Source organism: Coregonus lavaretus (assembly GCF_964263955.1).
Source record: "Coregonus lavaretus genome assembly, chromosome: 8".
Lineage (NCBI taxonomy): Eukaryota > Metazoa > Chordata > Actinopteri > Salmoniformes > Salmonidae > Coregonus > Coregonus lavaretus.
Genome location: NC_139995.1, coordinates 58,943,822 through 58,971,191, shown reverse-complemented (window position 1 = coordinate 58,971,191; position 27,370 = coordinate 58,943,822). Strand labels below are relative to the sequence as shown.

Sequence of the window (27,370 nt, the reverse complement as noted above, 5' to 3'; positions counted from 1 at the left end):
TGGGAAGACTGAATCTGCAATAGGTAAGCAGCTTGGTTTGAAGAAATCAACTGTGGGAGCAATTATTAGGAAATGGAAGACATACAAGACCACTGATAATCTCCCTCGATCTGGGGCTCCACGCAAGATCTCACCCCGTGGGGTCAAAATGATCACAAGAACGGTGAGCAAAAATCCCAGAACCACACGGGGGGACCTAGTGAATGACCTGCAGAGAGCTGGGACCAAAGTAACAAAGCCTACCATCAGTAACACACTACGCCGCCAGGGACTCAAATCCTGCAGTGCCAGACGTGTCCCCCTGCTTAAGCCAGTACATGTTCAGGCCCGTCTGAAGTTTGCTAGAGTGCATTTGGATGATCCAGAAGAGGATTGGGAGAATGTCATATGGTCAGATGAAACCAAAATATAACTTTTTGGTAAAAACTCAACTCGTCGTGTTTGGAGGACAAAGAATGCTGAGTTGCATCCAAAGAACACCATACCTACTGTGAAGCATGGTGGTGGAAAAATCATGCTTTGGGGCTGTTTTTCTGCAAAGGGACCAGGACGACTGATCCGTGTAAAGGAAAGAATGAATGGGGCCATGTATCGTGAGATTTTGAGTGAAAACCTCCTTCCATCAGCAAGGGCATTGAATATGAAACGTGGCTGGGTCTTTCTGCATGACAATGATCCCAAACACACCGCCCGGGCAACGAAGGAGTGGCTTCGTAAGAAGCATTTCAAGGTCCTGGAGTGGCCTAACCAGTCTCCAGATCTCAACCCCATAGAAAATCTTTGGAGGGAGTTGAAAGTCCGTGTTGCCCAGCGACAGCCCCAAAACATCACTGCTCTAGAGGAGATCTGCATGGAGGAATGGGCCAAAATACCAGCAACAGTGTGTGAAAACCTTGTGAAGACTTACAGAAAACGTTTGACCTGTGTCATTGCCAACAAAGGGTATATAACAAAGTATTGAGAAACTTTTGTTATTGACCAAATACTTATTTTCCACCATAATTTGCAAATAAATTCATAAAAAATCCTACAATGTGATTTTCTGGAGAAAAAAAATCTCATTTTGTCTGTCATAGTTGACGTGCACCTATGATGAAAATTACAGGCCTCTCTCATCTTTTTAAGTGGGAGAACTTGCACAATTGGTGGCTGACTAAATACTTTTTTTCCCCACTGTACTTATTATGGATACATGTTACTACAGATCCATTAGCAGACCAGGAGACAGCTCCATGTGACTAAATTAGGAGGTATATTCTTCCACAAGGCAACAAAACAACTACAGTACTAGGAAAGCAGACTGACGAGGAAAGCATCTGCAGTCAGTCCACTGTTACCTCTACCACCTGCCCAAGCCCACGGACACATCTTTCTTTCACACAATAACAAATCTGGTCAGCTGAGGGTGGGGGGTGGGGGGTGGGAGGGGGGGGGGGGGGGAAGAGAGAGAGAGATGTAGTATATACACGTGACACTAGAAATGAGAGAATGAGCTGCAGTGTTTCTTTCCGCTCTTCCTTCCTCTCCCCCTCCCCCCCTGGTCTCTACTCTTGGCCTTCTCCCCAGTACACCTCCCCAGCACACCTCCCCCAGTACACCTCCCCAGCACACCTCCCCCAGTACACCTCCCCAGTACACCTCCCCAGTACACCTCCCCAGTACACCTCCCCAGCACACCTCCCCAGCACACCTCCCCAGCACACCTCCCCCAGTACACCTCCCCAGCACACCTCCTGTGTCTTTAGGCTGCGTCCCTACAGGCACCCTATTCCCTACAGGCACCCTATTCCCTACAGGCACCCTATTCCCTACAGGCACCCTATTCCCTACAGGCACCCTATTCCCTACAGGCATCCTATTCCCTACAGGCATCCTATTCCCTACAGGCACCCTATTCCCTACAGGCACCCTATTCCCTACAGGCACCCTATTCCCTACAGGCATCCTATTCCCTACAGGCATCCTATTCCCTACAGGCACCCTATTCCCTACAGGCACCCTATTCCCTACAGGCATCCCTACAGGCACCCTATTCCCTACAGGCACCCTATTCCCTACAGGCACCCTATTCCCTACAGGCACCCTATTCCCTACAGGCACCCTATTCCCTACAGGCATCCTATTCCCTACAGGCACCCTATTCCCTACAGGCATCCTATTCCCTACAGGCACCCTATTCCCTACAGGCATCCTATTCCCTACAGGCATCCTATTCCCTACAGGCACCCTATTCCCTACAGGCATCCTATTCCCTACAGGCACCCTATTCCCTACAGGCACCCTATTCCCTACAGGCACCCTATTCCCTACAGGTCCCTATGAGCCAACAGCCACCAACTAGCTTCAGTTTGGTGGAGGAGACGTGACTTTTGTTTGTTCCATCTTTTTTGGTTAGACTAGAGGCTCCAATACAGACCACAGCCTCTCCATGAAAAGATTTCCAACAACTGGAGTTTGTTGCTGTCAATGTTTAGCATTACATTAAATAACATCCCAGTTGTGATTAGTAGAGCAGATTTAAGTAGAGTACTGAAAGTTAAGAAGAGTACTGAGAGTAGAGAGAGTTAAGTAGAGTACTGAGAGTAGAGAGTTAAGTAGAGTACTGAGAGTTAAGTAGAGTACTGAGAGTAGAGAGAGTTAAGTAGAGTACTGAGAGTTAAGTAGAGTACTGAAAGTTAAGAAGAGTACTGAGAGTAGAGATAGTTAAGTAGAGTACTGAGAGTTAAGTAGAGTAGAGAGAGTTAAGTAGAGTACTGAGAGTTAAGTAGAGTACTGAAAGTTAAGAAGAGTACTGAGAGTAGAGATAGTTAAGTAGAGTACTGAGAGTTAAGTAGAGTACTGAAAGTTAAGAAGAGTACTGAGAGTAGAGATAGTTAAGTAGAGTACTGAGAGTTAAGTAGAGTAGAGAGAGTTAAGTAGAGTACTGAGAGTTAAGTAGAGTAGAGAGAGTTAAGTAGAGTACTGAGAGTTAAGTAGAGTACTGAGAGTTAAGTAGAGTACTGAGAGTTAAGTAGAGTACTGAGAGTAGAGAGAGTTAAGTAGAGTACTGAGAGTTAAGTAGAGTACTGAGAGTTAAGTAGAGTACTGAGAGTTAAGTAGAGTACTGAGAGTTAAGTAGAGTACTGAGAGTTAAGTAGAGTACTGAGAGTTAAGTAGAGTACTGAGAGTAGAGAGAGTTAAGTAGAGTACTGAGAGTTAAGTAGAGTACTGAGAGTAGAGAGAGTTAAGTAGAGTACTGAGAGTAGAGAGAGTTAAGTAGAGTACTGAGAGTAGAGAGAGTTAAGTAGAGTACTGAGAGTAGAGAGAGTTAAGTAGAGTACTGAGAGTAGAGAGAGTTAAGTAGAGTACTGAGAGTAGAGAGAGTTAAGTAGAGTACTGAGAGTTAAGTAGAGTACTGAGAGTTAAGTAGAGTACTGAGAGTTAAGTAGAGTACTGAGAGTTAAGTAGAGTACTGAGAGTTAAGTAGAGTACTGAGAGTTAAGTAGAGTACTGAGAGTAGAGAGAGTTAAGTAGAGTACTGAGAGTAGAGAGAGTTAAGTAGAGTACTGAGAGTAGAGAGAGTTAAGTAGAGTCCTGAGAGTTAAGTAGAGTACTGAGAGTAGAGAGAGTTAAGTAGAGTACTGAGAGTTAAGTAGAGTACTGAGAGTTAAGTAGAGTACTGAGAGTTAAGTAGAGTACTGAGAGTTAAGTAGAGTACTGAGAGTTAAGTAGAGTACTGAGAGTTAAGTAGAGCACTGAGAGTTAAGTAGAGTACTGAGAGTTAAGTAGAGTACTGAGAGTAGAGAGAGTTAAGTAGAGTACTGAGAGTTAAGTAGAGTACTGAGAGTTAAGTAGAGTACTGAGAGTAGAGAGAGTTAAGTAGAGCACTGAGAGTTAAGTAGAGTACTGAGAGTTAAGTAGAGTACTGAGAGTTAAGTAGAGTACTGAGAGTTAAGTAGAGTACTGAGAGTTAAGTAGAGTACTGAGAGTTAAGTAGAGTACTGAGAGTTAAGTAGAGTACTGAGAGTTAAGTAGAGTACTGAGAGTAGAGAGAGTTAAGTAGAGTACTGAGAGTTAAGTAGAGTACTGAGAGTTAAGTAGAGTACTGAGAGTTAAGTAGAGTACTGAGAGTTAAGTAGAGTACTGAGAGTAGAGAGAGTTAAGTAGAGTACTGAGAGTAGAGAGAGTTAAGTAGAGTACTGAGAGTAGAGAGAGTTAAGTAGAGTACTGAGAGTTAAGTAGAGTACTGAGAGTTAAGTAGAGTACTGAGAGTTAAGTAGAGTACTGAGAGTTAAGTAGAGTACTGAGAGTTAAGTAGAGTACTGAGAGTTAAGTAGAGTACTGAGAGTTAAGTAGAGTACTGAGAGTTAAGTAGAGTACTGAGAGTTAAGTAGAGTAGAGAGAGTTAAGTAGAGTACTGAGAGTTAAGTAGAGTAGAGAGAGTTAAGTAGAGTACTGAGAGTTAAGTAGAGTACTGAGAGTTAAGTAGAGTACTGAGAGTTAAGTAGAGTACTGAGAGTAGAGAGAGTTAAGTAGAGTACTGAGAGTAGAGAGAGTTAAGTAGAGTACTGAGAGTAGAGAGAGTTAAGTAGAGTACTGAGAGTTAAGTAGAGTACTGAGAGTTAAGTAGAGTACTGAGAGTTAAGTAGAGTACTGAGAGTTAAGTAGAGTACTGAGAGTAGAGAGATTTTGACCAACTTCAACGACAGATTCTAAAGCAGAAGGCTTTATAGTTTGTAGACTTTATAGTTTATAAAGATAAAGTATATCTTACACATAAACAGAGAGAAGTGATGAGACCAGTCACGTATTCCCCTTTTATTTTTTATTTTCTCCCCTTCTTTTCCCTCCCTCCATGTCATTAGTGTTCTCTAGAGAGAGGAGTCTCAACATGTTCTGTCTCGGTTTCTCCCTGGGCTCTTTACCTTCATTCAGCAAGCTGAAACAGCGGACACCAGGAGAGGAGAGAAAGAGGGGAAGAAAGAGGAGAGGAGAGAATAAGGTGTAGAAAGAAAGTAAGGAGGAGCAATAACATGACATGTCCCCTCCCCCTTTCACTCCTACCTTTACAGAAAAGTGATGTTAGAAGTATCTAAAATCAACTTCATGTGAAAACATGAAGCTGCAGCTGTTTTGATAAAGAGGGTTGGGGATGGGGTGGGGACAGGGAGGGATGTGGCTGGCTGGGGTATAGGGAAGGCTGGGAGGTTCTGGGGGGGGGGCTAGCCCAACTTTAATCATCGTCAAGAAGCATGAAGCAAACCCAGCATCCTCCCACTAGAAAGACTGGCTGGGGCCTCCCAAACTTGGCAAGGCGCTGTCTGGGGGAGGGAGGGAAAACAGAGGGTCTAATCTGGGCAAGTTGTAGTAGTCTTTTCACAAGAAATGTTCCCTACTATACCTTTCGCTGCTTGGAGACACAAACCTACTACACCTCAGCAGCAATAGTAAGACATTTTCTGATGTTTATCTTAATTTAATTTCAGAAAAAGAGAGAGACAGAAAAAAAAATACCATACGACAGACCACGTATACACCCTGCACACCCTTATCGACAAACAAACAAAACAAAAGCAAAGTCTTCTCATGTTTGGTTGATTTCAAAAAAGCTACCTTGGCCTAAACATCAACACATTTACATTTTACATTTTAGTCATTTAGCAGACGCTCTTATCCAGAGCGACTTACAGTTAGTAAGTGCATACATTTTTCATACTGACATGAGACATGAGGGGTGGGATGTGTGTTCTGGGTGACGGGTCCACACAGTGTCAGAACAACAGCATCCCCATGCTGACTAGTGGGTTGGCTGGCTGTGGACATCTTTTTTTGTCTTGTTACTGTGCTACATTTGGACATGCTTAATTACCCTCTTTTCCTAGCTGTAGTTAGTTAGTTAGTTAGTTAGTTAGAATATTACCGTAGCTGCATATCAGACGAGGCTAGCTACTCCTGAAACTCACAGCCAGAGCTAAACGCCACCAGCAGCCTAGCCAATGCCGCGCAGCTAGCTAACCGTTTAAACTCACAGCCAGAGCTAAACGCCACCAGCAGCCTAGCCAATGCCGCGCAGCTAGCTAACCGTTTATTCATTAAATCAGACTCAGTCACTCTTCAAACAAGAAACTTTAAAATTACAAAAACTGCCCTAACACTATTATCGTTATACTACCATATGAGAGTAAAAAAAATTCCTTGACGGCTGGTGAAGGAAGGATGAATGGTGGCTTTGAAAGGTGGTTCTGAGGAGTGCAGGGCAAGGTTGGATAACCTTTTCAGCAGGGGAGGCCTGGTTGTCATAGTCCTCAGCTGGAGCAGCAGGTTGCTAGTGGCATAGCTGGGTAGCACAGGGACTGGTAATCATAGATGCATTGTGGGCATGGGGGACAGGGGGACGAGTATTATGGCGGCCAGAGGGTAGATCAGGGGATGGCAAATTGAACCACTAGCTCTTCTTTAGCATCCACCTTGATCTGAGAGATTGCACTGTAAGCATAGGCAGCTATCTTGGACACCTGTTGTACATCCGAGTCTGGCAACAGATCACTAGCGAGCACTTGGTGTGGCTGGCTGGTAAGGGAAGGGAGAGGGAGGGGCTTCTTCTGAGACAGACTGTTACTCAACAAGGCCAGTTTTGTACTGTATTGCCGAGCTTTGTCCATGTACTCATGCTGCTCCATGCCTTGAGAGTCTGCAGCCGAGACGTCGATGATGTTCAGGGCTGTCTTGGTAAGGATGGATGTGAGTAAGGCATGTTCGTCTGTGCGGGCTGAGGGTACACTGGCGGAGCTCCATTCTGTGCCGTTGAGGGGCTTGCTGTCGGGGTTCGGGTGGGGGATCAGCGGCTTACGCTCATCAGGGTCCTGCTCGGTGGTCTCGTTCTCGCTGCTGTAACAACATCCCATGGCGTCCGCTGGGCGTTCGGCGGTCTGCCAATCTCCAACTACTCCACCCCGGAAACTATAGCTATAATAAGAGAAACAGACCCTGTCTCAGTCCAAAGGAAAGGAATCAAACTTCTTTCCTTGTTTCTCGCTGACCGCTTATGTCAGCTAATACTACAAACAAAGCCTATCACATGACACAACAGGTAACTTCCACAAGGCTGTGAACGATCTAAGAGACAAGGTAAAATGGGCCTTCTATGCCATCAAAAGGAACATAAAACTCAACATCCCAATGGGTAAAAATACTTCAATCAGTTGTCGAACCCACTGCCCTCTATGGTTGTGAGGTCTAAGGTCCACTCACCAACCAATAATTCACAAAATGGGACAAACACCCAATTGAGACTCTGCATGCAGAATTCTGTAAAAAATATACTTTGTCTACAATGTAAAACCCCAAACAATGCATGCAGAGCAGAATTAGGACTATACCCGCTAGTTAGCAAAATCCAGAAAAGTTAAATTTGTTAAATTAAAATTGTTAAATTCTACAACCACCTAAAAGGAAGCGATGTCCACACATTACATCACAAAGCCCTCACCTACAGAGAGATTAACCTAAAGAAGAGTCCCCTCAGCCAGCTGGTCCTGGGGCTCTGTTCACAAACACAAACAGACCCCACAGAGCCCCAGGACAGAAACATATTTAGACCAGACCAAACCAAATTATGAGAAAGCAAAAAGATAACTATTTGACACACTGGAAAGAATCAACCAAAAAACGGAGCAAATTGGAACGCTATCTGGCCCTAAACAGAGAGTACACAGTGGCAGAAAACCTGACAAACGTGACTGACCCCAAATTAAGAAAATCATTGACTATGTACAGACTCAGTGAGCATAGCCTTGCTATTGAGAAAGGCCGCCGTATGCAGACCTGGCTCTCAAGAGAAGACAGGCTATGTTCACACTGCCCACAAAATGAGGTGGAAACTGAGCTGCACTTCCTAACCTCCTGCCAAATGTATGACCACATTAGAGCCACATTTCCCACAGATCACACAGACCCACAAAGAATTTGAAAACAAATCAAACATTAGTAAACTCCCATATCTGTAAGGCAATCACAGCAGCAAGATGTGGCCCGTTGCCATGAGAAAAGGGCAACCAGTGGAGTCCAAACATTGTAAATACAATTTCTGTTTATTTATTTTCCCTTTCATACTTCAACTACTTGCATATTCTTACAACACTGTACATAGCCAATAATATAAGATTTGAAATGTCTATTCTTTTAAAACTTTTGTAATGTTTACTAATGTCTCCTTTGTTTAGTTCCCTTTTGTTTATTGTCTTTTCCATTTGGTTTGGCAATGTAAACATATGTTTCCCATGCCAAGAAAGCCCTTTGAATTGAATTGAGAGAGAGAGAGAGAGAGAGAGAGCAAGAGAGAGAGCAGAGAGAGAGAGAGAGAGAGAGAGAGAGAGAGAGAGAGAGAGAGAGAGAGAGAGAGAGAAAGCGAGAGAGAAAGCGAGAGAGCGAGAGAGAGAGAGAGAGAAAACGAGAGAGAAAGCGAGAGAGAGAGAAAGCGAGAGAGAGAGAGAAAGAGAGAGAGAAAGCGAGAGAGAGAGAGAAAGCGAGAGAGAGAGAGAAAGAGAGAGAGAGAAAGCGAGAGAGAGAGAGAAAGAGAGAGAGAGAAAGCGAGAGAGAGAGAGAGCGAGAGAGCGAGAGAGGCCGAGAGAGCGAGAGAGGCAGACAGACCGATAGAGAGAGAAAGCGAGAGGTGGGAGATTACTATAGATCACAGTATGTATGGTCAGTCACTAGCTAAAGTAACAGGTTGTGTAGTCCTATATATGACTTTTATTTAATAGACGTTGGGTTAGATACAGGGTGTTATTAGTGGTGGTGTGGTGGCAGAACCCACAGGTTTTATTCAGTCATCCATTAATAACAGAATCAAAACGAACCCGCAATACATAAATGATTAAGTAATACGTCCTGGTACAATATTAAAACACACTCCGGTCTACAGCTGCAGTCTGCGATTCGGAAAAACACCAAGAGTTCAAAGACCATTAAGCGGCTTCATATGTTAATGTAACTATGATGGGACAGAATACTAACCCATCATATGTTAATGTAACTATGCTGGGACAGAATATTAACCCATATGTTAATGTAACTATGCTGGGACAGAATACTAACCCATATGTTCATGTAACTATGCTGGGACAGAATACTAACCCATATGTTCATGTAACTATGCTGGGACAGAATACTAACCCATATGTTCATGTAACTATGCTGGGACAGAATACTAACCCATCATATGTTAATGTAACTATGCTGGGACAGAATACTAACCCATATGTTCATGTAACTATGCTGGGACAGAATACTAACCCATCATATGTTCATGTAACTATGCTGGGACAGAATACTAACCCATCATATGTTAATGTAACTATGCTGGGACAGAATACTAACCCATATGTTAATGTAACTATGCTGGGACAGAATACTAACCCATATGTTAATGTAACTATGCTGGGACAGAATACTAACCCATCATATGTTAATGTAACTATGCTGGGACAGAATACTAACCCATCATATGTTAATGTAACTATGCTGGGACAGAATACTAACCCATATGTTCATGTAACTATGCTGGGACAGAATGCTAACCCATATGTTAATGTAACTATGCTGGGACAGAATACTAACCCATATGTTAATGTAACTATGCTGGGACAGAATACTAACCCATATGTTCATGTAACTATGCTGGGACAGAATGCTAACCCATATGTTAACGTAACTATGCTGGGACAGAATACTAACCCATATGTTCATGTAACTATGCTGGGACAGAATACTAACCCATATGTTCATGTAACTATGCTGGGACAGAATACTAACCCATATGTTCATGTAACTATGTTGGGACAGAATGCTAACCCATATGTTAATGTAACTATGCTGGGACAGAATACTAACCCATATGTTAATGTAACTATGCTGGGACAGAAAACTAACCTATCATATGTTCATATAACTATGCTGGGACAGAATACTAACCCATCATATGTTAATGTAACTATGCTGGGACAGAATACTAACCCATCATATGTTCATGTAACTATGCTGGGACAGAATACTAACCCATATGTTCATGTAACTATGCTGGGACAGAATACTAACCCATATGTTCATGTAACTATGCTGGGACAGAATACTAACCCATCATATGTTAATGTAACTATGCTGGGACAGAATACTAACCCATATGTTCATGTAACTATGCTGGGACAGAATACTAACCCATATGTTCATATAACTATGCTGGGACAGAATACTAACCCATATGTTAATGTAACTATGCTGGGACAGAATACTAACCCATATGTTCATGTAACTATGCTGGGACAGAATACTAACCCATATGTTCATATAACTATGCTGGGACAGAATACTAACCCATATGTTAATGTAACTATGCTGGGACAGAATACTAACCCATATGTTAATGTAACTATGCTGGGACAGAATACTAACCCATATGTTCATGTAACTATGCTGGGACAGAATACTAACCCATATGTTCATGTAACTATGCTGGGACAGAATACTAACCCATATGTTAATGTAACTATGCTGGGACAGAATACTAACCCATATGTTCATATAACTATGCTGGGACAGAATACTAAACAATCATATGTTCATGTAACTATGCTGGGACAGAATACTAACCCATATGTTCATATAACTATGCTGGGACAGAATACTAACCCATCATATGTTCATGTAACTATGCTGGGACAGAATACTAACCCATATGTTAATGTAACTATGCTGGGACAGAATACTAACCCATATGTTAACGTAACTATGCTGGGACAGAATACTAACCCATATGTTAACGTAACTATGCTGGGACAGAATACTAACCCATCATATGTTAATGTAACTATGCTGGGACAGAATACTAACCCATATGTTAATGTAACTATGCTGGGACAGAATACTAACCCATATGTTAATGTAACTATGCTGGGACAGAATACTAACCCATATGTTAATGCAACTATGCTGGGACAGAATACTAACCCATCATATGTTAATGTAACTATGCTGGGAAGGAATACTAACCCATATGTTAATGTAACTATGCTGGGACAGAATACTAACCCATATGTTAATGTAACTATGCTGGGACAGAATACTAACCCATATGTTAATGTAACTATGCTGGGACAGAATACTAACCCATATGTTCATGTAACTATGCTGGGACAGAATACTAACCCATATGTTAATGTAACTATGCTGGGACAGAATACTAACCCATATGTTAATGTAACTATGCTGGGACAGAATACTAACCCATATGTTAATGTAACTGGTCTGGGGTAGATATCCCTAGTGGTCTGGGGGTAGATATCCCTAGTGGTCTGGGGGTAGATATCCCTAGTGGTCTGGGGTAGATATCCCTAGTGGTCTGGGGTAGATATCCCTAGTGGTCTGGGGGTAGATATCCCTAGTGGTCTGGGGGTAGATATCCCTAGTGGCCTGGGGGTAGATATCCCTAGTGGTCTGGAGGTAGATATCCCTAGTGGTCTGGGGGTAGATATCCCTAGTGGTCTGGGGTAGATATCCCTAGTGGCCTGGGGGTAGATATCCCTAGTGGTCTGGAGGTAGATATCCCTAGTGGTCTGGAGGTAGATATCCCTAGTGGTCTGGAGGTAGATATCCCTAGTGGTCTGGAGGTAGATATCCCTAGTGGTCTGGGGGTAGATATCCCTAGTGGTCTGGAGGTAGATATCCCTAGTGGTCTGGAGGTAGATATCCCTAGTGGTCTGGGGTAGATATCCCTAGTGGTCTGGGGGTAGATATCCCTAGTGGTCTGGGGGTAGATATCCCTAGTGGTCTGGAGGTAGATATCCCTAGTGGTCTGGAGGTAGATATCCCTAGTGGTCTGGAGGTAGATATCCCTAGTGGTCTGGGGGTAGATATCCCTAGTGGTCTGGAGGTAGATATCCCTAGTGGTCTGGAGGTAGATATCCCTAGTGGTCTGGGGTAGATATCCCTAGTGGTCTGGGGTAGATATCCCTAGTGGTCTGGAGGTAGATATCCCTAGTGGTCTGGAGGTAGATATCCCTAGTGGTCTGGGGGTAGATATCCCTAGTGGTCTGGGGGTAGATATCCCTAGTGGTCTGGGGGTAGATATCCCTAGTGGTCTGGGGGTAGATATCCCTAGTGGTCTGGGGGTAGATATCCCTAGTGGCCTGTGGTAGATATCCCTAGTGGTCTGGGGGTAGATATCCCTAGTGGTCTGGGGTAGATATCCCTAGTGGTCTGGGGTAGATATCCCTAGTGGTCTGGAGGTAGATATCCCTAGTGGTCTGGAGGTAGATATCCCTAGTGGCCTGGGGGTAGATATCCCTAGTGGTCTGGAGGTAGATATCCCTAGTCTTCGTAGCTCTTTAGTTATTTATCATGCCTCTCGTAGAACAGCAAAGTGATTAATTTGACAAGTTCCTGTTTGTTCACTCATAGATGATTGACTGTAAAATGTTTTATTTTTAGAATTGTTACCCTCTCTTGGCTCAGTTGTTGAAAGAAATAGGGTTGGATTGTACTTCATAAGAGAACAATGTTAGTTAGCTAGAATACTTTATTCAGAGGCAGAGAGAGTGTCTTGTGTGTGAAAATGGCCTAGAGAGCAATAAAACCCTGGAGCTTTTTCTCACAATTGTGTTTCAGTGTCGTTTGTTTGAGAAGAAACCCCACAACTGTTGATGGGCTGGGTTTATATTTCTGCTTTAACTTACTGAGTTAGTGGAGCCTCTGTGTGTGTGTGTGTGTGTGTGTGTGTGTGTGTGTGTGTGTGTGTGTGTGTGACCTCGCAGTCTCACAGGAAACATCTGGGAAGAATCAGGCTGGAGGAGGGAGGCACAACCACAGGTTCACACACACACACACACACACACACACACACACACAATACACAAACACACTACACGCACACACAGGAGGAGTAGAGGAGGGAGAACCACGGGTTAGGAACATAGCTCCTGATATACTGCCAGTCTCATACAAACCACACAGAGCTCTGCAGGTCCCAAACAGCTCCACTGTATTTAGAAGGTCTTCTGGAACCATCCAATCCCGCTCTGATATAGAGCTACTACTGCATATTCAGACCCACACCAACCCCAGTTGGCCCATCTACATTCAGACCCACAACAACCCCAGTTGGCCCATCTACATTCAGACCCACAACAACCCCAGTTGGCCCATCTACATTCAGACCCACAACAACCCCAGTTGGCCCATCTACATTCAGACCCACAACAACCCCAGTTGGCCCATCTACATTCAGACCCACAACAACCCCAGTTGGCCCATCTACATTCAGACCCACACCAACCCCAGTTGGCCCATCTACATTCAGACCCACAACAACCCCAGTTGGCCCATCTACATTCAGACCCACAACAACCCCAGTTGGCCCATCTACATTCAGACCCACAACAACCCCAGTTGGCCCATCTACATTCAGACCCACAACAACCCCAGTTGGCCCATCTACATTCAGACCCACACCAACCCCAGTTGGCCCATCTACATTCAGACCCACAACAACCCCAGTTGGCCCATCTACATTCAGACCCACACCAACCCCAGTTGGCCCATCTACATTCAGACCCACAACAACCCCAGTTGACCCATCTACATTCAGACCCACAACAACCCCAGTTGGCCCATCTACATTCAGACCCACAACAACCCCAGTTGACCCATCTACATTCAGACCCACAACAACCCCAGTTGGCCCATCTATATTCAGACCCACAACAACCCCAGTTGGCCCATCTACATTCAGACCCACACCAACCATTCAGTTGACCCATCTACATTCAGACCCACACCAACCCCAGTTGACCCATCTACATTCAGACCCACAACAACCATTCAGTTGGCCCATCTACATTCAGACCCACAACAACCCCAGTTGACCCATCTACATTCAGACCCACACCAACCCCAGTTGACCCATCTACATTCAGACCCACAACAACCCCAGTTGACCCATCTACATTCAGACCCACACCAACCCCAGTTGGCCCATCTACATTCAGACCCACACCAACCCCAGTTGGCCCATCTACATTCAGACCCACACCAACCCCAGTTGACCCATCACCTGTAGCCCTGCTCCCATCTCTTGTTTTACGTTGTTTACTATGTAGTGTTTTATGTACAGCGGAGAGGAGATGTTCTCATGGCTCCTCCAGCCAACTGGACAGCGGAGAGGAGATGTTCTCATGGCTCCTCCTGCCCCAGCCAACTGGACAGCAGAGAGGAGATGTTCTCATGGCTCCTCCAGCCAACTGGACAGCAGAGAGGAGATGTTCTCATGGCTCCTCCTGCCAACTGGACAGCAGAGAGGAGATGTTCTCATGGCTCCTCCTGCCCCAGCCAACTGGACAGCAGAGAGGAGATGTTCTCATGGCTCCTCCAGCCAACTGGACAGCAGAGAGGAGATGTTCTCATGGCTCCTCCAGCCAACTGGACAGCAGAGAGGAGATGTTCTCATGGCTCCTCCTGCCAACTGGACAGCAGAGAGGAGATGTTCTCATGGCTCCTCCTGCCAACTGGACAGCAGAGAGGAGATGTTCTCATGGCTCCTCCTGCCCCAGCCAACTGGACAGCAGAGAGGAGATGTTCTCATGGCTCCTCCTGCCAACTGGACAGCAGAGAGGAGATGTTCTCATGGCTCCTCCTGCCCCAGCCAACTGGACAGCAGAGAGGAGATGTTCTCATGGCTCCTCCTGCCAACTGGACAGCAGAGAGGAGATGTTCTCATGGCTCCTCCTGCCACCTGGACAGCAGAGAGGAGATGTTCTCATGGCTCCTCCTGCCAACTGGACAGCAGAGAGGAGATGTTCTCATGGCTCCTCCAGCCCCAGCCAACTGGACAGCAGATATATGTTCTCAGGAGCCATGAGAACATCTCCTCTCTGCTGTCCAGTTGGCTGGAGGAGCCATGAGAACATCTCCTCTCTGCTGTCCAGTTGGCAGGAGGAGCCATGAGAACATCTCCTCTCTGCTGTCCAGGTGGCTGGAGGAGCCATGAGAACATATCCAGCTGTTGCTGCTGGTCCTCAGTAGCTCAGCTGGTAGAGCATGGCGCTTGTAACGCCAGGGTAGTGGGTTCGATCCCTGGGACCACCCTTTCGTAAAAATGTATGCACACATGACTGTAAGTCGCTTTGGATAAAAGCGTCTTCTAAATGGCATATTATCTTATTACAACACAGGCCTGCCTACTCCTTATTGTCAGTACAGTACAGGGGAGAGATCTAACCACAAACCCTGGCACACTGCTGCACAACTCAGCACAGCTCAACCAAGACTGCTAATGTCATGGAGCTAAAGATAAAGTCATCAAATCAAAATGTTATTTGTCACATGCTTGGTAAACAACAGGTGTAGACTAACAGTGAAATGCTGACTGACGGGCCCTTCCCAACAACAGGTGGAGACTAACAGTGAAATGCTGACTGACGGGCCCTTCCCAACAACGCTGAGAGAAGAATAGAGGTCCGCACAAAACGTCAGACGTGACATAATACAGAACATTAACAGACAAAAACAGCTCCAGGACAGAACTACATACATGAGGTAGATATGTTCATATAGGTAGGGGTGAAGTGACTAGGCAACGGGATAGATAATAAACAGTAACAGCAGCGTATGTATGCGATAAATCAAAAGAAATGAGTGCAGAAAGGGTCAATGAAGATATTCCAGGTAGCTATTGGTTAACTATTTAACTAACTATTTAGCAGTCTTCTAGCTTGGGGGTGGAAGCGGATCAGGGTCCTGTTGGTTCCAGGCTGGTGTCATCGGGGGAAGAGGCGTTGCCGTGCCCTCGTCACGACTGTGTTGGTGTGTGTTTGGACTATGATAGTTCCTTGGTGATGTGGACACTGAGGAACCTGAAGCTCTCGACCCGCTCCACAACAACCCCGTCGATGTGGATGGGGGCATACTCGGCCCTCCGTTTCCTGTAGTCATGGAGCTAAAGCTGAAGTCATGGAGCTAAAGCTGTAGTCATGGAGCTAAAGCTGAAGTCATGGAGCTAAAGCTGTAGTCATGGAGCTAAAGCTATAGTCATGGAGCTAAAGCTATAGTCATGGAGCTAAAGCTATAGTCATGGAGCTAAAGCTATAGTCATGGAGCTAAAGCTATAGTCATGGAGCTAAAGCTATAGTCATGGAGCTAAAGCTATAGTCATGGAGCTAAAGCTGTAGTCATGGAGCTAAAGCTGTAGTCATGGAGCTAAAGCTGTAGTCATGGAGCTAAAGCTGTAGTCATGGAGCTAAAGCTGAAGTCATGGAGCTAAAGCTGTAGTCATGGAGCTAAAGCTGTAGTCATGGAGCTAAAGCTGTAGTCATGGAGCTAAAGCTATAGTCATGGAGCTAAAGCTGTAGTCATGGAGCTAAAGCTGTAGTCATGGAGCTAAAGCTGAAGTCATGGAGCTAAAGCTGTAGTCATGGAGCTAAAGCTGTAGTCATGGAGCTAAAGCTGAAGTCATGGAGCTAAAGCTGTAGTCATGGAGCTAAAGCTGAAGTCATGGAGCTAAAGCTGAAGTCATGGAGCACATACATACATACAGACAGACAGACAGGGACAGCTAACAGGAGAGTAACTGCAGCAGGGAACAGACAGAGGGAGAGAGACGGGCCGTTGCAGTAGCAGGCTTCCAGCCCACAGCCGTCTGACGGACAGGATAAGGGATCTTTGTTTTGAGAAAGAGAAAATGGCCCCCGCTGCCTGTCGTCTGAACTCCAGTCTGTTTTACAATTCAACATGTCTCAATTTGCAGTCGATATCTAATGGTTTTTGCTGCAGAACTGACCAGGGAGGTGAAATATTACCCTTGTTTCCACGTGAAAGGGTTTTGTGACAAAAGTTGCATGTTTTCCTGTGTCCCTCGCCATTATAGAAACCAGAGAAAGAACTAGGTGCAGCCCAGCCTCAGAATGAGGGATCAGGTATCAGTTAACACACACAGAGCTCCAGGACACTGCCACGTCAATAACACACACACACACACGTTACAACATCCCTAGATGTTGCCCTCCGTCCGTCACCATTGTTCATTCACACCTTTACTCCACACACAGAGACACATACAAAGCTCTCCCTCGCCCTCCATTTGGCAAATCTGACCATGAGACCATCCTGATTCCTGCTTACAAGCAAAAATTCAAACAGGAAGTATCAGTGACGATCTCAATAGAGATGTGGTAAGCTACAGGACTGTTTCGCTAGCAGACTGGAATATGTTCTGGGATTCATCCGATGGTATTGAGGAGTTTACCACATCAGTCACCGGCTTCATTAATAAGTGCATCGACGGTGTCGTCTCCACAGTGACCGTACGTACAAACCCCAACCAGAAGCCATGGATTACAGGCAACATCCGCACTGAGGTAAAGGCTAGAGCTGCCGCTTTCAAGGACGGGACACTAACCAGGACGCTTATAAAAAAATCCTGCTACGCCATCAAACAGGCAAAGCGTCAATAACAAGACTAAGATCAAATCCTACTACACTGGCTCTGACACTCATCGGATGTGGCAGGGCTTGCAAACTATCATGGATTACATAGGGAAACCAAGCTGCAAGCTGCCCAGTGACGCGAGCCTAGCAGAGGAGCTAAATGCCTTCTATGCTCGCTTCGAGGCAATCAACACTGAACCATGCTTGAGAGCACCAGCTGTTCTGGACGACTGTGATCACGCTCTCCGTAGCTAATGTGAATAAGACCTTTAAACAGGTTAACATTCACAAGACCACGGGGCCAGATAGATTACCGGGACGCGTACTCAGAGCATGCGCTGATCAACTGGCAAGTGTCTTCACTGACATTTTCAACCTCTCCCTGACCTAGTCTGTAATACCTACATGTTTCAAGCAGACCACCAAGGTAACTCGTCTAGCATTCACACATGTAGCCACAAAATGCTTTGAAAGGCTGGTCATGGCTCACATCAACACCATCATCCCAGACACCCTGGACCCACTCCAATTCGCATGAGCAGTCTACCATCCAGGACTTCTATACCAGGCGGTGTCAGAGGAAGGCTCTAAAAATGTCAGACTCCAGCCACCCAAGTGATAGACTGTTCTCTCTGCTACCGCACGGCAAACGGTACCGATGCACCAAGTCTGGAACTAGCAGGACCCTGAACAGCTTCTACCCCTAAGCAATAATACTGCTAAATAGTTAAACAGTTAACCAAATAGCTACCTGGACTATCAGCATTGACCCTTTTGCACTAACTTTCTTGACTCATCACTGCTGCTGTTACTGTTTATCATCTGTTACTTTATTCCTAGTTATATGTACATACTGTATCTACCTCAATTACCTCGTACCCCTGCACATCGACTCGGTACTGGAACCCCTTGTATACAGAGTACAAAAAATTAGGAACACCTTCCTAATATTGAGTTGCACCCCATTTTGCCCTCGGAACAGCCTCAATTCGTTGGGCCGTGGACTCTACAAGGTGTCGAAAGCGTTCCACAGGGATCCTGGCCCCATGTTGACTCCAATGCTTCCCACAGTTGTGTCAAGTTGGCTGGATGTCCTTTGGGTGATGGGCCATTCTTGATACACATGGGAAACTGTTGAGCGTGAAAAACCCTGCAGCGTTGTGAGACCCAACAAAGTTGCAGTTCTTGACACACTCAAACCGGTGCGCCTGGCACCTACTACCATACCCCGTTCAAAAGGCACAAATCTTTTGTCTTGCCCATTCACCCTCTGAATGACACACAATCCATGTCAGGCTTAAAAATCCTTCTTTAACTTGTCTCCTCCCCTTCATCTACACTGATTGAAGTGGATTTAACAAGTGACATCAATAAGGGATCATAGCTTTCACCTACATTCACCTGGTCAGTCTATGTCATGGAAAGAGCAGGTGTTCCTAATGTTTTGTCCACTCAGTGCCAAGTTATCGTTACTGTGTATCTATTATTACATGTTTTACTTTTCTATTATTAATCAATTTTCTTTCTCTCTGCATTGTGGGGAACGGCCCGTAAGTAACATTTCACTGTTAGTCCACGCCTGTATTGACGAATAAAATCACATTTGAATTGAGAGAGAGAGAAAGAGAACAGCCCCCTAACACACACCACACACAGGCTCCAGGGTAATGCCACGTCAATCACAGAAATGAAAATATACCTAATCAGTAACAAAACACTTGTTCAATAAGAGCAGCAGTCTGGAGCTGACATCGTTAACCAGAGTTAAACTGGGCATCTGAAGAACAACAGACTAGATGTTGCCCTCTGTCTGTCACCAATGAGGCGTTAAACTATTATCTGGAAGATGCAATAAACCAGACCATCACCATGCCCTATAGACAGTACCATCCTTTGTTGAGACAAACCGCTCACAAGGTTAAAAAAAAAAAAGGACCATTGTCATGTCCAAAGAATCACAGAATCTCTACAAAACTGCACAAAATATTTTCAGATCTAATATTATCCAAATCACGTCTGCCTGTCTGTGGTGACGGCGCGCTGTCATTGTTTGGTCTCTCTTATGGAGGGCTCCTAATTATCTCCACACATTCCCAGGTCGTAGGCTTGGCGGTATACCGTATACCGGGGTATTTGGATGATTTTTCAATACAGTCAAAACTTTTTATTTTTTTCCAATACATTTTAATATTTGTAGCAATTTTTATTATTATTTTAAACTATAAAGATTACCGTAGTTCCCCAGAAAAGTTGAGCCAGTCACGTTTGTTTGTAAATAGCACAACGGGAGAAAGCGAGCTGGTTAGTTCATAACATTCTATATCTATCGGCGAGTCTCTGTTGTTGCAATTAGTTTGTTTTCGCTCATTAGCATTTAATTAACTATGTGATTTGGGTATTAGTTTGTGCTAATTTTGTTAGCATTCTGGTAATAGCGGCTCAATGGGCTTTTCTTGCGTTTTTAGCACCCCCTTGCGGTATTTCGTTTTTTATGTATTATTTTTTTCATTATTAGCTCAGAAAATGTTTTGTATCATTACATACAGCCGGGAAAAACTATTGGATATCAGAGCACCGATAACTCACCAGAACTACCAGCATTACGACCAGGAATACGACTTTCCCGAAGCAGATCCTTTGTTCGCTCTCCCCAGGAGCCAAAACATCGGCGGCAGAAGAGAGGCACTCGGAGCGGCCTGCTGTTTCGACTTCCGAGTATATTACTCACAAATGTTCAGTCATTGGATAACAAAGTCGACGAGCTCAGGGCAAGGGTTTCTTCCAGAGAGACATCAGGGCCTGTAACATACTTCGTTTCACGGAAACATGGCTCTCTCGGGATATTCTGTCGAAATCGGTCCAGCCAGATGGGTTCTCAGTTCATCGCACAGACAGAAATAAATATCTCTCCGGGAAGCAGAAGGGCAGAGGTGTTTGTTTCATGATCAACGACTCATGGTGTAATTGTAGTAACATACAGGAACTCAAGTCCTTTTGTTCACCCGACCTTTAATACCTCAATCAAATGCCGACCGTATTATCACCCAATATACTTTATGCAAACTGGAAACCACATATCCTGAGGCTGCATTTATTGTAGCTGGGGATTTTAACAAAGCAAATTTGAGGACTAAGCTGCCGAAGTTCTATCAACATATCGACTGTTGTACTCGCGCGGCAAAAACCCTCGACCATTGCTATTCGAACTTCTGGGACGCTTACAATCCAGAAAAACACATGTCAAAAATGTTATAAATTGATTTGCATTTTTTTAAAATTCCAAGTTAAACAATTTAAAGGCAATGCTACCAAATACTAATTGAGTGTATGTAAACTTCTGACCCACTGGGAATGTGATGAAAGAAATAAAAGCTGAAATAAATAATTCTCTACTATTATTCTGACATTTCACATTCTTAAAATAAAGTGGTGATCCTAACTGACCTAAGACAGGGAATTTTTACTAGGATTAAATGTCAGGAATTGTGAAAAACTGAGTTTAAATGTATTTGGCTAAGGTGTATGTAAACTTCCGACTTCAACTGTATTCTTTATTCCATTCCTTACTTAGATTGTGTGTATTGGGTATATGTTGTTAAATTGTTAGACATTACTTGTTAGATATTACTGCACTGTCGGAGCTAGAAGCAAACACGTGTATGTGACTTGATTTACATAACAAAAGTTATTTGTCGATATCACGAGATCCTCTAAAGTACCAAGCGTCATACATTCATTTGTTCAGATGTACGATAACCACCTCATCAAGGAGCCCCGTGGCTGCATTGATCTGATAACCACCTCATCAAGGAGCCCTGTGATCACAATATAGTCGTGGGGCATACTGCCGGCTTGCCTCTGAAGCTGAGCAGGGTTGGTCCTGGTTGGTCCCTGGATTGGAGACCAGATGCTCCTGGAAGTGGTGTTAGAGGGCCAGTAGGAGGCACTTTTTCCTCTGGTCAAAAAATATATTCCAATGCCCCAGGGTAGTGATTGGGGACATTGCCCTGTTTCGGATGGGATGTTAAAAACGGGTGTCCTTACTCTCTGTGGTCACTAAAGATCCCAGGCTGGCCATCATGCCACCTAATTAGCTTCCAATTGGCTCATTCCTCTCCCCTGTAACTATTCCCCAGGTCGTTGCTGTAAATGAGAACGTGTTCAGTCAACTTACCTGGTAAAAAAAATAAAGTCCTGAATGATGCCCGATAGGCAGCACTGTGTCCCAGGCTGCGTGCAGACCACAGCCAATTGCATGCAAGGAACGCTCGATTCCTGGCAGGCTGATCAGATTCAACAGCAGCCTCAGAGGCTGATAAATCAGGATGCTGCCTTTTAAGCTGTTTCATATGTAAGGCTCTTTGCAGACTGCCTACAAGGCAGCATCCTGATTTATCAGCCTCTGAGGCTGCTGTTGAATCTGATCAGCCTGCCAGGAAATCGAGCTCACCCCCTGGATCAGATATGCTTCTGCATATAAAGCACTTTGACTGCTAATCTGCCTTCAAGGAGCTTTACCTATGAAACTGCTTACAAGGCACAATCCTGATTTATCAGCCTCTGAGGCTGAAATTGAATCTGATCAGCCTGTCAGGAATGGAGCTCACCCACTCTGTAAATGTAAATACTATCCATAAAACATGAAGTATCCCTTACAATTACATACATATCAGTTATGCAAGCTAACGACCAGCATAGATAGCTAGCTAATAAGACTACCTAACTAACTAGTTCACTCACAAGACTAGCTGCGTTGTTGCTTGCATGCAATTGGCTGTGGTCTTGGGGGGCGGCACACATCCTTGGAGACAGTGCTGCCCGTCAGGCATCGTTCAGGGCTTAAATCCCCCACGAGCTCTTAGCTCAAGGTAACGGACATTTAACTTGCTAACATTCTAACTTATAAACTGATAATGAGCTCCCAACACAAATGAACGCATGACGTTAGCATGAAATGTACCATCCCTTAGTGTATCAATCAATAAAAACATATGCGCTGATCCACCGTGGGCTCTGCTGCCTCAGCCATACAGGCAATCTACCATCAATACTTCCACTCCTATTTATAGAGTTTCTCGTGATCGACAAAGGCAGAGAGAGGGTAGTGGAGGAGAAGAGGACAAGCAGGGGAGAGAGGGGAGGGAGGACAAGCAGGGGAGAGAGGGGAGGGAGGACAAGCAGGGGAGAGGAGGAGAAGAGGACAAGCAGGGGAGAGGAGGAGAAGAGGACAAGCAGGGGAGAGGAGGAGAAGAGGACAAGCAGGGGAGAGGAGGAGAAGAGGACAAGCAGGGGAGGGAGGAGAAGAGGACAAGCAGGGGAGGGAGGAGAAGAGGACAAGCAGGGGAGGGAGGAGAAGAGGACAAGCAGGGGAGAGGAGGAGAAGAGGACAAGCAGGGGAGAGGAGGAGAAGAGGACAAGCAGGGGAGAGGAGGAGAAGAGGACAAGCAGGGGAGGGAGGAGAAGAGGACAAGCAGGGGAGGGAGGGGAGGGAAGAGAAGAGGACAAGCAGGGGAGGGAGGAGAAGAGGACAAGCAGGGGAGGGAGGAGAAGAGGACAAGCAGGGGAGAGGAGGAGAAGAGGACAAGCAGGGGAGAGGAGGAGAAGAGGACAAGCAGGGGAGGGAGGAGAAGAGGACAAGCAGGGGAGGGAGGGGAGGGAGGAGAAGAGGACAAGCAGGGGAGGGAGGGGAGCAGAGGAGGAAGGATGAAGGCAGGAACGTGAGCAGCAGCCTCGACCACCAGGCCTGCATCCTCAAATGGCACCCTGTTCCCTATATAGTGCAAAACTTTTTGACCTTTTTGTGCCATTTGAGAAACAGCCCGGAAACATAGGGGAGGGCATGGCCAGCTTCCACCAGCTCCACCAGCTCCACAGCCCAGCCATGTGCTCCAATCACAGGCATGGTATGTGAGGAATTCTGTGCCTCAGAGAGCAGTAGAACCATGCCAACCTCTCTCTGTGCCTCAGAGAGCAGTAGAACCATGCCAACCTCTCTCTGTGCCTCAGAGAGCAGTAGAACCATGCCAACCTCTCTCTGTGCCTCAGAGAGCAGTAGAACCATGCCAACCTCTCTCTGTGCCTCAGAGAGCAGTAGAACCATGCCAACCTCTCTCTGTGCCTCAGAGAGCAGTAGAACCATGCCAACCTCTCTCTGTGCCTCAGAGAGCAGTAGAACCATGCCAACCTCTCTCTGTGCCTCAGAGATCAGTAGAACCATGCCAACCTCTCTCTGTGCCTCAGAGAGCAGTAGAACCATGCCAACCTCTCTCTGTGCCTCAGAGAGCAGTAGAACCATGCCAACCTCTCTGTGCATCAGAGAGCAGTAGAACCATGCCAACCTCTCTCTGTGCCTCAGAGAGCAGTAGAACCATGCCAACCTCTCTCTGTGCCTCAGAGAGCAGTAGAACCATGCCAACCTCTCTCTGTGCCTCAGAGAGCAGTAGAACCATGCCAACCTCTCTCTGTGCATCACGGATTACTAGAGCAGTGTCAGGGGGGCGTGGCAGGGGGCGTGGCAGGGGGGCGTGGCAATGGGCGCGGTCGGCACGACTGAATTTCAGAGGCCCTACATCTTGGAGGTGTACAGAAATCTTTGCATTTAAGCCAATTTCCAAAAATTTCTAGAAATGTGTCTGGGTAGGCATTTGATTAGCTATTTAGCCATTTTGTTTAAAGTTTACACTGAAAGCATTTTTTCCATCCCAAAAAACGTACACTGTTTGGACTTAGGCGTCCCGAAGGAGCGGTCCGCCAAAAGATTTCAATGGCAAAAAAAGCCCTGAGCATGGTGGGGTGTTCGCTAACTAACTCCTGTTTATGGCTACCTGTACAGGCCTCACATGGGCCCCGGCATGGGACTGCCCTCTGACAACAGTGGACATCTGCAAAACACTTCCCTGTGAAGTTGAATAGCTTTGGAAAACATTCCATTAAGATGTCAGAAATGTGTGTGGAGAAAACTAATGTCACTTTGTGTGTGTGCGTGCGTGCGTGCGTGCGTGCGTGCGCGTGCGTGTGTGTGTGTGTCTACTTACAGCTGTGCAGCAAACAGCCGGCTCATCTTGGCATGTTGGTTGTCACAGTCTTGGTCATCATTGCCCTGTTGGTCCTGTGCTGTACTGTGGCTGAGGCTGAGCTTCCTCTTAACGGGGCTGATGGGAGGAGGGCCTGTCCGGTGGCTGTGGTTGGTGATGCCAGGTGATGACAGGGACATGGACTGGTGCATCCTGGGGTCACCTCGCAGCGCTGCCTCGCCTGGATGGGGAGGGGGAGAGAGAGAGAGAGAGAACATTTAGAACGCCTTGTTATCAACGGGGAGGGAGGGAGAGAGAGAGAGCGAGAGAGAGAGAAGAGAGAGAGAGACAACATTTAGAATGTCTTGTTATCAACGGGGAGAGAGAGAGAGAGAGAGAGAGAGAGAGAGAGAGAGAGAGAGAGAGAGAGAGAGAGAGAGAGAGGAGACAACATTTAGAACGCCTTCTTATCAACGGGGAGGGAGAGTAGGAAAGAGAGCTATCTATCCAAAACAGAGATGTATGGGTAAACCACTTCTCCAATCTTTTTGGCCCTATAACAAAGAACAAACAGCAAAAAAATATACATGATCAAATGCAAATCTTAGAATCAACTATTAAAGACTACCAGAACCCACTGGATTCTCCAATTACATTGAATGAACTACAGGACAAAATACAAACCCTCCAACCCAAAAAGGCCTGTGGTGTTGATGGTATCTTCAATGAAATGATAAAATATACAGACCACAAATTCCAATTAGCTATACTTAAACTATTTAACATCATCCTTAGCTCTGGCATCTTCCCCAATACAGTGAGGAATAAAAGTATTTGATCCCCTGCTGATTTTGTACGTTTGCCCACTGACAAAGACATGATCAGTCTATAATTTTAATGGTAGGTTTATTTGAACAGTGAGAGACAGAATAACAACAAAAAAATCCAGAAAAACGCATGTCAAAAATGTTATAAATTGATTTGCATTTTAATGAGGGAAATAAGTATTTGACCCCTCTGCAAAAAATGACTTAGTACTTGGTGGCAAAACCCTTGTTGGCAATCACAGAGGTCAGACGTTTCTTGTAGTTGGCCACCAGGTTTGCACACATCTCAGGAGGGATTTTGTCCCACTCCTCTTTGCAGATCTTCTCCAAGTCATTAAGGTTTCGAGGCTGACGTGTGGCAACTCGAACCTTCAGCTCCCTCCACAGATTTTCTATGGGATTAAGGTCTGGAGACTGGCTTGGCCACTCCAGGACCTTAATGTGCTTGTTCTTGAGCCACTCCTTTGTTGCCTTGGCCGTGTGTTTTGGGTCATTGTCATGCTGGAATACCCATCCACGACACCGCGATATGCAACTTTTCAGGGAAGTTAGGAACCAATATACACAAGCAGTCAGGAAAGCAAAGGCTAACTTTTTCAAACAGAAATTTCTGTAGCATCCTGTAGCACTAACTCCAAAAAGTTTTGGAACACTGTAAAGTCCATGGAGAATAAGAGCACCTCCTCCCAGCTGCCCACTGCACTGAGGCTAGGAAACACTATCACCACCGATAAATCTACAATAATCGAGAATTTCAACAAGCATTTTGCTACGGCTGGCCATGCTTTCCACCTGGCTACCACTACCCCGGCCACCAGCTCTGCACCCTCCGCTGCAACTTGCCCATGCCCCCCGCCCCCCCAGCTTCTCCTTCACACAAATTCAGACAGCTGATGTTCTGAAAGAGCTGCAAAATCTGGACCCTTACAAATCAGCTGGGCTAGACAATCTGGACCCTTTCTTTCTAAAACTAGCGGCCAAAATTGTCGCAACCCCTATTACTAGCTTGTTCAACCTCTCTTTCGTAACGTCTGAGATCCCCAGAGATTGGAAAGCTGCCGCGGTCATCCCCCTCTTCAAAGTGGGTGACACTCTAGATCCAAACTGTTACAGACCTATATCCATCCTGCCCTGCCTTTTGAAAGTTTTTGAAAGCCAAGTTAACAAACAGATCACCGACCATTTCGAATTCCACCGTACCTTCTCCGCTATGCAATCCGGTTTCCGAGCTGGTCATGGGTGCACTTCAGCCACGCTCAAGGTCCTAAACGATATTATAACCGCGATCGATAATAGACAGTACTGTGCAGCCGTCTTCCTCGACCTAGCCAAGGCTTTCGACTCTGTCAACCACCGCATTCTTATTGGCAGACTAAATAGCCTTGGTTTCTCAAATGACTGCCTCGCCTGGTTCACCAACTACTTCTCAGATAGAGTTCAATGTGTCAAATTGGAGGGCCTGTTGTATGGACCTATGGCAGTCTCTATGGGGGTGCCACAGGGTTCAATTCTTGGGCCGACTCTTTTCTCCGTGTATATCAATGATGTCGCTCTTGCTGCTGGTGACTCTCAGATCCACCTCTACGCAGACGACACCATTTTGTATACATCTGTTAACAAACCTCCAAACGAGCTTCAATGCCATACAACACTCCTTCAGTAGCCTCCAACTGCTCTTAAACACTAGTAAAACTAAAAATGCATGCTCTTCAATCAAACGCTGCTGGCACCCGCCCACCTGACTAGAATTACTACTCTCGACGGGTCTGACCTAGAGTATGTGGACAACTACAAATACCTAGGTGTCTGGTTAGACTGTAAACTCTCCTTCCAGACTCACATTAAGAATCTCCAATCCAAAGTTAAATCTAGAATCGGCTTCCTATTTCGCAACAAAGCCTCCTTCACTCATGCTGCCAAACATGCCCTCGTAAAACTGACTATCCTACCAATTCTTGACTTCGGTGATGTCATTTACAAAATAGCCTCCAACACTACTCAGCAAATTGGATGTAGTCTATCACAGTGCCGTCCGTTTTGTCTCCAAAGCCCCATACACTACCCACCACTGTGACCTGT

The 27,370-nt window shown here is 45.5% G+C and overlaps 2 protein-coding genes across 2 annotated transcripts in view; both read right to left on the bottom strand.

Annotated features, from left to right (window-relative positions):
• Positions 1 to 27,370, bottom strand: part of vgll4b (vestigial-like family member 4b) — a 70,723-nt gene that overhangs the window by 13,995 nt on the left and 29,358 nt on the right. Inside the window, exon 2 of the mRNA XM_084167898.1 lies at positions 24,486 to 24,705. Coding sequence (XP_084024024.1) covers positions 24,486 to 24,705 — 220 coding nt within the window. The remainder of the gene's footprint in view (positions 1 to 24,485; positions 24,706 to 27,370) is intronic.
• Positions 6,392 to 6,884, bottom strand: LOC311134276 (ragulator complex protein LAMTOR1-like; the record flags this gene model as incomplete). The annotated part of the gene is made up of 1 exon (XM_084167899.1): positions 6,392 to 6,884. The coding sequence occupies one exon, from the start codon at positions 6,882 to 6,884 to the stop codon at positions 6,402 to 6,404; it is 483 nt and encodes a 160-aa protein (XP_084024025.1). The 3' UTR covers positions 6,392 to 6,401.